The sequence below is a fragment of the Lissotriton vulgaris genome, chromosome 2_1, assembly GCF_964263255.1.
Source record: "Lissotriton vulgaris chromosome 2_1, aLisVul1.2, whole genome shotgun sequence".
Lineage (NCBI taxonomy): Eukaryota > Metazoa > Chordata > Amphibia > Caudata > Salamandridae > Lissotriton > Lissotriton vulgaris.
The window spans coordinates 1,195,813,106-1,195,826,899 of record NC_141687.1 but is presented as its reverse complement, the minus strand read 5'-3'; the positions used below and the strand labels follow the sequence as shown (position 1 = coordinate 1,195,826,899).

General features: G+C 43.5%; 1 protein-coding gene across 1 annotated transcript in view; it reads left to right on the top strand.

Moving 5' to 3' along the window:
- ADAMTS8 (ADAM metallopeptidase with thrombospondin type 1 motif 8) overlaps positions 1-13,794 on the top strand; it is a 216,995-nt gene that overhangs the window by 179,250 nt on the left and 23,951 nt on the right. Inside the window, exons 7-8 of the mRNA XM_086956925.1 lie at positions 5,015-5,187; positions 5,449-5,624. Of these exons, the coding sequence (XP_086813051.1) occupies positions 5,015-5,187; positions 5,449-5,624 (349 nt within the window). The remainder of the gene's footprint in view (positions 1-5,014; positions 5,188-5,448; positions 5,625-13,794) is intronic.

Here is a 13,794-nt window from a genome sequence, read left to right as displayed (position 1 = left end):
TTTTGAAAAAGTTGTGGGCACAGGATGATTTTGCAACAAGGCCTCTTTCTGCTCTTCTGTTGGTTTTTTCTGCACATGGCCTGCTTCTTCCTGCACTTTTCTTCATCTTTGTAGACTTCTGTTGCCTCTTTCCACATTTCTCATGCTTCTTTCTGTGCGTTTTTTCTTCTTTCTTCACATGACCAACCTCTGTAGGCATAGTTAGAAACTAGCATTTAAAAATCCTTTGAAATTCACTGATAAAAACCCTAGGTTTCAGGCATGTTATAGTTAGAAATTAGCATTTAAAAAACCTTAGAAATTCACTGAAAAAACCATAGGTTTCAGGGGAGTTATAGTTAGTTGGACATTTCACTTGTACAAAACCATAGAAATTCCCCGTTATAGTTAGTTCAGCTAAATATAACTTGCGCGCCCGCAATGCACTGCTGATGATGTCACATATTACATCACTCATTACATCACTGATGACATCTCAAATTACATCACTGATGACATCACTGATGACATCATCCAGTGAATGTGTGTATTTCTGAAAATTAAATGTGTTTGAAAAAGTTATTTATTCATTACCTTATTACAGTCCAACACTATACCCCTAGAAACCTAGCAGCCCATACATAAATATAACTATAATAAATAAGTATAATACAGTTAACATAATTGATAATCAACTATCTAATTAATTACCAAATAATTAATATTTGTTAATTAATTATTACTTAATAAACATCCCATCCTATACCTCTACAAACCTAGCAACCCACAAATAAAATATAACTCAAATAAATCAGAATTATGTATTGTACCTAAATAATTGTCAACTAATTAATAATAAATACATTGTTATTTGTTAATTAATTATTACTGAACGTCACACCCTATATCCCTAGAAACCACAGCCCAAACCTAAATTATAACTAAAACATAAAGTCATGACACAATTTACATAATTATTAATCAATTAAATAATTAATAATACATTCATAATTAACTGTTAACTAATTATTACATACCTTCCCACTTTATACCCTTAAAACCCAGCAGCTGCACCTATATTATAACACAAAATTATAATTATTACACAGTTTATACGACTAATAATCAATTACATTATTAATAATACATTCATAATTAATTTATAATTAACTTTTACTTAACTAACTTCCCACCCTATACCCATACAAACCTAGAAACCTGCCACAGCACTATAAATTACAATTGGCAATTTAAATAAAAATCACTCAGAATTACAAACTAGATTTACAAACATTATTACCAATTAAACATCACCTCCAAGAGCAGAATTAATTGGCGGAATCCCAGAGATTTTACTCCCTGCAGATTACACAAGCATTGGTCATCCAGAGCAAATTGAGGAAGAAACGCCTTTGGAATAGATACTCTTGGCTCTCTTACTTCAGTGCCATGCGAGTTCATCATCTATGCCACCTTAGTTTGGAACTGTGTACAGCTTTTAGACAAGCTGAAGGATATTTGGAATCAGGACTTAGGCATACTGGAGGATGCTTGTAGATACCAGAGGACGGTGGCAATCAGGGTTGGCTTTTGCCTCATAAAACACAAGATACTGCACAGAGCGTACTACAAGAGGACGAGGCTCCATGCCATGTGCAGACATCCCAACGACAGGTGCTTAAGGAGATACAGTCGGAGGGGGCCCCAGGTGCATGCCCTGTGGGAATTGCCGAGACACGAGGCCTACTGCCAGACCGTATGGTGACACCTAGAGGAGGCAGTGGTAAATCCGGTCGAGCTGTCGGCACAAACAGTGTGTCTGACCCTCTTGGGGAGCAGACTCTGCCACGTTATTACCTTCTGTTCTGCAACATTGCTTTGATGGTGGCCAGAAGGGACATCATACAGGCTTGAGACACAGAGAAACCTCCCAGCATGACCTGCTGGGCGCAGAACATAGACTGGTGTATGCTATCGGAACAGATGGTGTATCGGTCACGGGGCTTCTGGAAGCAGTTTGCCAAAATTTGGGTCCCATGGATGGACTAACTGGTGGGATGTCGATACACTGCACAGTTGCACACTCGGACGGGAGGGAAGGGGGCACATGGATGTATTGAGTGGGTTGGCACTAAACATTGCCTACTGACTGTTACAATTGTGATACTTTCCTGAATACAATACCTGCCGGGGGGGGGGGGGGGATGTCGAAGTTATATTGGTGATGATTTTAATTGTGATTCATTGTATATTGTTATGATGTTCTCCCCCCAAAAAACAATTACACAAACCACTATAGCACATATAATTAATATATGAACTACTACACATCAAGATCATTAAAAAATGATATTTTTTACAACTACATTATTGAAAACAATATTAACAACAACTATGTTCTTAACAACTACATTACTTATCTAAAAATAAGGTATTCTAGACAACATTATTTCTGCATCACTATACTTTTCCCCCAATATTTTTCTCTCCTGTCAATTAATCTTTATTCGATTCACATAGTGTATCATAAAAGCGCAATCTCAATAGTATATTATAAAATCATAATTTATAATAAAGCAAGACATGATTTTCTTCTTGTTAATACAGCCTTGAGAAACCTTGCTAGCACCACACATATAAACAAATTAGGAAGTAATTGCAAGTACAAAAACGCCGGCCTACATTGATTAAAATGTAGTGATTTCATTAGAGGTACAATAAAAGATCTCCTCACTCCGGATATAATTTACAAAATGTGAATCGTTGATTGCTTAGACGTATTGTCATAGGGACAAAACAATAATTCTCTTGACCAGTGGTTAACACTTGGAAAACTTGTTAAGCAATTACATTTTTCTAGTCTAAAACGTGTTAAAAAAATCTATCTTGTGCATTTAAAACAACAAAAAGGTATGGTTGCATTGAGCATGTGGTCAAGACCATTTGATTATGCTGTACAGATGGTTTGACTCATTCCAAAGATAGTCTCAACTCCTCCAAATGGTTTAAACACTCCGTTTTGAGTGCTCTCTTCGTAGTGTTATTCGGGGACTCCGTACGTTCATCGAATTCTCTCCCAATATTTGTAACTCGATATTTTGTCCAAATATCAATTGGGCTTCACTGAAGACTTCAAAAACAGACTCAGTCACATCACAGTATTGACATTGTCAGGGGCTCTCCATTGACGACATGATAAAAGTCAAAACACCTAACATATATTGCTGAGAATGTAAAGCCTGCAATGCTAATGTATCAACATTCCTAACTACACCTCCCATGCTTTGCTGGGCAATGATAAATATCTTCTTCATGACATAACAAAATCCACAAATGCAGCCAATTAAAACCGAAACATGTCCTCCCCACAGTTCACAGTAAATCAGCTCCCTTGTCAACAATTCTATTATAAAAGACCTTATAATTTATTTTCATTAAAAGAAATATATGGGCACTTACCCCTCCCACCAACCCCTCATGCAAGATAGGCTTCTTTTCATCTAAGTACCCACCTTAAATTTAGAAATAAAGCAAAAATAGGGACATTGTTTACGGATCCTAAGCTGCACGATTTGGTAAAAATGCACTCAACATCATTGCTGGAGAGGATTCACAATAAATCACCCATTAGATTCAAGGCTTCAGCTAGGCCCTTATTCTATCTTTCTAAGCACAGCAAATGCCAAAGTCCAAAAATATAAGCCACTCAATGACTTATTAAATCTGGAATTTTCTAACTTTCCCATCCAGAAAACTTAATAGAAGCTCTTTTTACAGTTAGTGCAAAAGGAGTCTAACATAGGTCAAGGAGTGCTGGATCCATGCTAGATTTTTAAGATATCCACTGGCTATGTCACTGAGTTCCATTCAGAATCATTGTATGTATGCTTATCTTTGTTGCTATAATGAAATTCTGACATAGATCCCAGCCACTTGGACCTTCTTCGTACTCCCTGGAATAGCGTGCAGAAACAGTTAACTTTTTAACAACATTTGATTGGCTCCACATTGTATTAATTCAAATAAAATACATGTTTTTCTTTTTCGCTGGCACCCATGGCACAGCACAGATATGTTTTTGACCTATGGTCATCTCATATCACAAGCTGTGATGTCGCCATACAAAATAGGGACAGAGGTATAAAGTCAAAACAAGCCCCAGGATCAGGTCTTTCACTGGCCCCTGCCATACAGCTCTGAGTTCAGCATGCTGACACTGAATAAAGTTCTGGAAGCATGTAGCACACAATGTGTGGTGCACCATTTCAACATTTCCTTCCTTGATGATTCATCTTCAACTAGAATAATCAATCTGGGATGTTTCCTAACATGTATGTCAGGGAATCTCAAATCTGAGATCTTTCTGAGAAATTATTCATGACATTTGAAAAGGGTCATTCATGTAGGTCTCAAAACCCAAGCGGGCATCACTAAACATAGGAACATTCTGGAATACCTTCTTTTTGCGAGTGATAGTGATGTAGGACTAGGTGGACCCTTTAACTGTTTGAGTTTAGCTCACATCATAACCCCCTTTTCTAACATATGAACAGACACACCACTTCCATGGATGGAGAGAACAGGCATTACCGACCTGAATGAGGCTGGGAAATTAAAGGAGTGGCAGAGGTTAATAGCAAATGCATTGCAAACACTCATGCATAGGGGCTTCCTCATCCATGAACAAGAGGTCACCTTGTTTACAAGCCCACACAAATTCGATTTCAATCCATTCATAAAATCTGACAATCAATCTTTGTAATCACCCAAAATTGTATTCTTCAGCGCAGAGGTTTACGGTTTTCGTGCTATATTCCTCCATCTGAGATTTCATTGACACAGAATAGGACTCTGAATAAGTCTTTGGAGGTGTTCTGGGTTTCTTTTCAAGAAACACTATCCCTGTTCATGTTGGTCCTCTACCTGTCTTGTTTCATGTTGGCTGTCCTGATCCTGCCCTGGTTCACGTTGGTTGTCCTGATGATGTTGAAGACTTGTTTGACATTTTGACTCTTTGCTTTACTCCCTTTCTCAGGTCAAAGCTTCAGGCTGCAGCAGTGCCAGCACTATGACAGCTACAACATTACTGCTGTTGATGGTAGCCACTTGCAGTGGGTCCCAAAGTACGCAGGTGTATCTCCACGGGATCGGTGTAAGCTCGTCTGTCGAGCCAGGGGTCGAAGTGAATTCAAGGTCTTTGATTCCAAAGTAAGATTTATTTGAAAATGTTGAAAACTATAATTCGGCAAGCACTATCTTGAACAGACTGACTTTTAAATAATTTTTTCCTAAAAAATAATTCAAGGGCAATATTGAAATTTTAGTGAACATAATGACTGCATAATGTGCTGTGAGGGATTAAGAACGCACCACGTTTCAGGCATTTTTTTTATCTTGGTAGATCCTATCTTGCAGAGAACTTACGAGATCTCATATTCACTGCCAACCCATCCTCTTGTCTTTGTCCAGGTAGTGGATGGAACCCTCTGTGGGCCAGAAAGCTTGTCCATATGTGTACAGGGCCAGTGTGTGAAAGCTGGCTGTGACCACATCATTGGATCCTCCAAGAAGCTGGACAAGTGTGGTGTGTGTGGTGGAAACAGCTCCACATGCCGAAAAATCTCAGGTTCGCTCAACAGATCCAAGTAAGTACCAGGCAGCAGTGTGGGAATGAGTGATTTCCTCTCACAGTTTTAGCCTATCCACTGATTTGGTGGATTGGGGACTTGGTTTACTGCCTTCTTGGAAAGCCATAAGATGACTGACCATATTTCAGGTATTTTACTAACATCAAGATCAGGCAGCACCCTTTATGATCCTGACAGCAGAATCCCAGCTTAATCAGGCAGGGATACAATTGTGCGGATGTACTTAACTGAAAGTCTATAGAACCTATTACATAGGTCAAATGCTGGTCCAGGGGGACAGCCTCCTGGTTTTCACATTCAATTCTTTGTAAAATATTTACATTTTGTTTTACTGCTAATAAATCCATTTTCTGGGGATATTTTGAAAGTCTGACATGAACCACACTTGCCAAGCTCCATAATCCACACCCCAACACTGAACTATAAGTGGGGTTAGTCATTTATATGAAGGCATGATTAAATATGAAGATAGGCGGCATCATAGATGAGCAGAGGGAGGCAATGAGATAACAGAAATATAGCATAATACACTGTGGAGAATTATCCCTCGCACTTCATAGGTATTGCCATTCTCAATTTTTCATTCTGGAAGATATGAGTCTCTCTTTAGTTGGAGGCCTACCAGACAATGCAGCTGCCTGGTTGCAATGACATACCTGGTGCATGTTGAAAGCTTACTTAGAAGTGCATTCTGCCCATTGCTTAATTTTGGCTTTGTGTTTTGGAACTCACATTTGCCTGCATTCTGTTCAATGGCTTTATCTGTTTAGGCCTTCGAGCATGTCTATGTTCCTCCCGCATAGCATAGCCACATTATCAACTCTTTCAGTGACTCCTTGCATTCTTCCACAAGCCCCAACTTTCCGGGAACTCGTTGACATGTTTTATGTGAGGTATTGCATGAGAATGCGGTCTCCCTTGGATGATGTCTTACGAAGCAGGTTCGGCAGTACCGTGCTGTATTTATTTGAAATGGTTTACTGAGAGATTGTATAATTTAGTCAATGTTCTTTACCAATAACATAACTTAAACAATCCTCTTCCTCCATGTCATGCCCATGCCACAGGTACTGAAGTAGGGGCATGGGGGTGCTGCAGCCCCCCCCCCCCCCACATAACCATGCTGCAGATCAGAAGTCAAACGGGCAATAAAGAGGCCTTCAAATGTTTTTATCTTGTCACATTTGCTGCGTGTTCAAAAACAGAGGTCAAACGTCAGGCTCTATCTTCTAACAAATTGCTGTTTTTCTTTGTAAAGGGATGTTGGCAATTCCCTTTCTTTCTCTGACTGCAGAGTGAGAGCATTTTGTAAACTGAGCTATGTGACAATCTTGCTGGGTACAAGAAGAGTGAAAGGAAAGGCTGTATGATGACATTTTTGTCTAGAACACAACAAAGTTTAAATACCTGTAAATTAACTGCACAAATATATCAGTACGTTGGTAAGCACAAATCATTTTTTGTAATTCTGAAGTGTGGTGGAAACAAACATTTTAAAATGATTAAAATAAATCCAAACCTTTAGGGTTGTGCAAATGACAGAAAGTGTATGTCGGTGAAACTTTACATTTATGTCTGCAAATCGCAAAGTGTTACCACACCGTGATTTTGCCATGCTTGTTTTTGTATGACACCTGAATTTTTCATAATCCCTACCACTACAGTGATGTAGCATTAGTGACAGAATCCCCACTCTGAAAATTAATCAAGTACCACTGGTGCATGGTACTTGAATAATTTTCAGAGTGGGGATGCTGTCACTAATGGAAAGTATGCGTCGAACGTGACCCACGCACGTTGCCGTAGCATCCCCTGATCTGCTGAGGCGCCGCCCACGAGAGGAGCTGCTGCGTGATGGCCACTACTGCTGCCTGCGCTGACTCCGCTTTGTGCATCATCACGGCTCTTGAGTTCTCCGTCACTTGTCTGCTCGCTGGTTCGCTGCGGTGTGGCGCGGTACCCGTCGGTCCTTTATGACTGCCCTTACATTTTCCTTTGCACGGCCCGGCTCTGCTGTAAGGACGCCGGTGGTGAGGGGGGGGGCCGCCAGGCGGGAGGAGATGCAGTAAGGCGCTGAGCATTGGGCGCTTTGCACGGCCGGCTCTGATGTGCTGTGAGGCCGTGAGGACGCCAGTGGTGAGAGGGCCGGCGGCGGGAGGAGTTGCAGTAAGGCGCTGAGCTTTGGGCGCTCTGTGCTGCACTGATGCCTGGTGACTGACAGCGACAGCGAGGAAGGGGCTTAAAGAAATGCTGATGCTGCGGTAGTCATCAGTCATCAGAGGAGATACAGTGCAGCGTGGTATTGAGCAGAAATCATGTGTGTAAAAGTGAGTTGGATCCTGGGAGGAAAGAAGGGTGCCTCCGTATTGCTGAGTGACAGTTTGTGGAACAGCTTGTGGCTTTTTGTGCACAAAAGACATAAAGCTGCGTGTCTCTTGAAGGCCTATGTAAGGCATTAAGGCACATATAAGGCTTCAAGGCTCTAAAAAAGAGTGACTGGGAGACTTCAACGGACATCTCTTCAGTCCGTGCTCTGTTCGCGGCTCTGGTCTGGTCTGTTTTGTTCTGTTCTGTCCACTGCTGCAGGGCCCAATTGGCACAGCACTTTCCCCGCATATCAATCGCTCAGGCAGTTTGGGATTTTGTAACCTAAGATGTCCGCATTTCTAAAAGCAGCAGCAAAATTGCGAACTCATTTTATGATTTCAAATATTTAAACATTGTATATGTACATTCAAGATGAACGTTCAATGATTCTTAAACCTGTTCTAGACATTAAATTGTCTGTCTAAACAAAAAATATATATGACAATAAACAAATAATCAAATCCCAATGCATTTCGGGAGAGTTTCCCTTCATCAGGGGCACTGAAAAACACAAAGTAATATTCATATATAAACATGTATATAAACCGTCATTCAGCACTTACGATATAAACACAATAGGTTCCATAGTTCATTGAAAACCGTTGATTAAAGAAAAGCTTCACATTTTGCATTGATAATCTGAAGAAAATAATGTGACCCACAGAAAATAAGATGACCCACAGAAAATAAGAAGATGTAGCATCAAACATGTATGTGAGCAAAAAGAAAACATTGCGGCTGAAAAATGGACATAGCTGATGTTGAAACTAATAAAGAACCAGATTCTAAATATTCCATAAACAAAAACTGCTGGCAAGAAACAATAAACTTGATGTTTTACAAAAATCCTTACCATGCAATCTGCTGGAAGAAACTTATTCTGGCGTTTGAAATCAAAAGCTACGCCTTAATTAAAAATTTGCAAACATTCGTGACAAGAATTTTCAATTCTATTAAGGACACGGAGGCGAGGATTATGCTTTCTCTATTTCTTTACTACCAACAGCAGCCAATAGGAACATAGTAAAGAAAACAAAAAACTACAACTCCCATGAACCCTTAGGCAACCATAGAGAGTATATGCTATATAAGTCACCATAGAGGACAACACTTCCTCTTTCTTTGTCCAGGAACCATAAACAGTCTAAAGTCATTTGAAGAAAAGTACCGCCAAATCATCCAGAAAGGAAAATCCGAAGGCAGAACCGCAAAGAAAATCCAACAGGAAAACCAGGCAACCACTCCAAAAGCGCCGAAGGTGCATCAGGAAACACAGCAAATCCAAGCTCCCAGGCGTGGAAAACGGGGCCGGAAAGACCAAGATGATAGCTTACTTCTGGTCCGAACCTGCAAGAAAAACAGAGCCGTAACATATACCCCCAAAACCTTTGAAGGTCGCATCACATAGGGTGGGGAAAAAAGTCAATGTAAAACAATGCAGATCATAGCAAAGCCAAGATGCAACATAAACAATGCAGTAGAATACAAATGGGTGGGATAATCCTCGCCTCCGTGTCCTTAATAGAATTGAAAATTCTTGTCACGAATGTTTGCAAATTTTTTATTCTATGGCAGGACAGGAGGCTTCAGATTATGCTTGTTCAAAGCTGTTCCACCACAACAGAGGCAATATCTACAATGGGTTTGAAATAAAATGTCTTAAACACAGTATCAGAAGACCAATCAGCCGTCTTCACACTGTCATGCAAACTCACACCAACACGAAAAGCCTTAGAGGCCATGGCACCCCTCGCGGAGTGAGCCCCAAAGATGGAGGTATCAATTCCTGCCTCAGACATAAGCCAGCGTACCCACCGAGCTAGAGTAGCTGACGCCACAGGTTTAAAAGGTTTTAACAAAGCAATCAATAACTGTCCAGACATATCCTGACGAAAAGGAGCAGTACTCACCTCATAATCCTTAATGCAGCGTACCACACACAATTGTGGATTGTGGGGAAACGCTGGATAAGTGACAGTAGACAGATTAGTCTTGGTACGTCGGGAAACCGTAAAAGTAACACCCTCTGGGGAAAAGGAACGACCCGCGAGGTCCAACGCGCGTACATGCGAAACACGCTTACAAGAGACTAAGCACAAAAGCATTGTCAATTTCGCAGACAACTGCTTACGAGACAGAGAAGCGTTGGGAGGCCAAGACTCTAGAAAACGCAACACAATGGAGACATCCCATAGAGCAACATACTTCGGACATGGTGGTTTAGCCATTCGTACACCACGTAACAATGCAGAGATGAGAGGATGTTCCCCAACAGGCTTTCCATCGACCAGATCATGGCCCGCAGAGAGAGTGGAGCAGAAAGAATTGACGGTCCTGTAAGCAGAACCAGCAGAAGCGATGGAAGCAAGAAAATTAACCACTAGAGAGATATCTGCAGAAGCGGGATCCAGATTCCGTTCAGAACACCAATCACACCACCGACGCCAAGCTGACGCATAACGTTTGCACGTGTTGGGGGCCCAAGCCTCACTGATAAATCTTTCAGCGTCTCCAGATAAGCCAGGGACTTTCCAGCGTTCCCCGAGAGACGCCACGCCACCAGACGGAGCTGGCCCGACAGAACTAGAGGATGCGGTTGGAGCAGAGGATCCAACAGCAAGTTCCACCTCGTTGGAAGCAGAAATGGAGTCGAGCAACTCATTTCCAGAAGGTCCGGAAACCACGCTTGAGCTCTCCAAAGAGGAGTGATCAGAACGATCTCCGATAGAAACTGCTTCGTCCTGGCCAAGACTCGCGGAATCATCGCGAATGGGGGAAAGGCATAGCAAAGCTGAGGAGGCCAAGTCTGGAGAAAGGCATCCGTGGCGATGGCCTCCGGATCCGGACGCCAGCTGTAAAACCTGGGCAGTTGAGCATTGAGGCGAGAGGCGAAGAGATCGATCCAGGGGCGACCCCAAAGGCGAGACAGGGACCGAAAGACCCGAGGGTGAAGACACCAGTCGCTGAAGTCCAGCAGATGGCGAGAATTCCAGTCGGCCACTTGATTCTGGCGACCTGGGAGATATTCTGCAATAAGAGTGATCTTCCTTTGTAGGCAGAAGTGCCAAAAATCCTTCGCAATCTCCGCTAGCAACTTCGACCGAGTTCCCCCCAATTTGTTCACATATCGCACCGCTGAGATGTTGTCCATGCGGAGCAAAATGCAACAGCTGGTGGCTTGTGGAGCAAGACTGCGGATCGCAAACGATCCCGCCAGAAGTTCCAGGCAGTTGATATGAAGGGCTAATTCATCTTGAGACCAACGGCCGCCCGTCGACAAGTCTCCGCAACGGGCTCCCCAGCCCCAAAGACTCGCATCCGATTCCAAAACCAAGTCCGGAGTCGAGCCGAACAGAGCTTTCCCGTTCCAAGCCTCCATGTGATGGAGCCACCACATCATTTCCGATCTCGCATCCTGGGACAGAGGAACCAGGTCGGAATACCGAAGACCCTTCTGCAAGTGCCTGATTTTGAGGCGTTGCAAGGCCCGATAATGCAGGGGACCCGGAAATATCGCTTGAATGGAAGAAGCCAACAGCCCGACAATCCGAGCGATCGACCGCAACGATACGTTCGGTGCAGACAACAGTGACTTCAACTCCCTCTGGATAGACCTGACTTTCTGGGCAGGTAAAAGAAGTTGGCAAGAGACCGAATCCACAAGGAAACCCAGAACTCTATCGATCGAGTGGGCAGTAAATGAGACTTCTGCGGATTCACTAGAAATCCGAGAGACTGAAGTAGATTGATCGTCCAAGATAAATGGGAGTGCAGTTGTAGAGGGCACTGAGCCATCAAAAGAATGTCGTCCAGATACACTATAAGTCGCACCCCCCGTGCACGTAGTGATTCCATGACTGGACGCAGGAGCTTCGTGAAGCACCATGGGGCGGACGAGAGACCGAACGGGAGAACCGTGTATTCGAACCAGTCCCCCTGCCATTGGAACTGCAGAAAACGGCGATGAGGCGGAAAGATGGGAATGGACAAGTATGCGTCCTTCAAATCCAGGCGAACCATCCAGTCGCCCTTGCGAAGAAGATCCCTGAGAAGATGGATGCCCTCCATCTTGAAGTGACGATAAATCACCCTGTTGTTGAATTCTTTGAGGTTGAGTACAAGGCGAGACCCTCCCCCTTTCTTCTCCACCAGAAACACATTGCTGACGAACCCCTGTGGATGGAGGGTCGTTCGCACAATGGCCCCTTTGAGAAGAAGAGAACCGATTTCCTTGGAAATCACCTCGCGATCGCGTTGAGAAAAAACAAGGGGAGAAGGGACGGGACCCTGAAGAGGAGGATGGTAGAACTCGATGTGGTACCCCTGCACTGTTTGCAATATCCAAGCATCGCTGGAGATCGAGCGCCAATTCTCTAGAAAATACTGAATCCTGCCCCCCAAAACAACACTGTCGAAAGGAATCAGGCTCACCTGCAGAGGAGTAATCCTGTCGTCCTCCTTGGTTACCACCGTAGCCTCCCTTGTTGCCTTGGCCTCGACCTTTTCGGGAGGGGTAGAAGGTGGTTTTTGATCCGGAATAGGACTGTTGCTGCTGCTGACGCTGTCCGCCTCCACCCTGGTGGGACTGTTGGCCACGTTGTTGACCAGAACCTCGGCCGAACGAACGTCCCCCAGAACGTCCGGCCTTGGCAAAAACCGGGCGGAACGCCCTGCGCAAGGAGGATTGCGCCTTGTCCAGGCCACTAAAGGTCGCCACAAATTTAGTCAGCTCTTTCAAAAATGGCTGACCGAATAACAGACCTTGAGCCAGAGCACCCGATTCGGATGTAGCCAGCTCCGACAAGCGCGGATCCATTTTCAGCAAGATGGAACGCCTACGTTCCGTTGAAAGGGCACAGTTTGCGTTCCCCAGGAGACAGATAGCCCTTTGGGCCCAGCCAATCAGGACATCTGGGTCAATGCCAGATGCCTCCCCTTGGGCTTGATACCCCAGATCCAGGATTTTTGTCAGTGGACCAAGTAGATCTAGTAACTTGTCTTGGCACAGGCGCCAAGAGCGGTCAATACCCTTCTTGGGATCCTTATTAAATTTTTTAAGATAAGTCAAAATTGTTGGGTCGACCTCTGGAGTGTCAGCCAATTTGTTCGCCAACTCCGGACGAGGGCACTCGGAACGTAATCGAGCACGCACCTCCTGATCAAAAGAATCACGTATATGGTCTTGGATATAGTCTGCGACTTCTGGAGCAGGGGACCAAACCTTGGAATTAGGGTGTATGATATCCGTAGGCTCAAAGGTCAAAACTGGGGGATGTGGAGAAGCGTCAACAAAATGTTCTTTTCGGGACTTTTTTGCCGGAGGGGGACCAGAGGGACCAGAAGATGATGAAGAAGAGGTATCCTCAGTGTCCGGCGCAGGAGTAGACAAAGACCTGGCCAAACGTACAAAATCAGACCTGTGAGGGTTACTGGGCGACTTAGAGGAAGACCTGGAAGCAGAGGATGGAATCCAACCCTGTTGCTGGGCATAGTCAGTCAAATGACGTTTCAGTGGCCCAATGGCACGGACCAATGCAGTATTGACGGAATGTTGAACGCCCTGGTCAAGGGCATCGACCAAATCATACTCAAATGATTCCTCCTGCTCCTCCTCATAAAAATATTCCTCAGCGTCGACGTAGTCTGCCATGGTGTCAGAAAAAACACTGCACACCACTGAGGAAAACAGGCAGAAAAAAATGGAATAGTAGTATAAATATAAAGATACCGAAGTAAATTTATAAGCCCACAACAAATTAAATTGTAAACAATAGGTCACAATCAAGTGACACTGACAGGG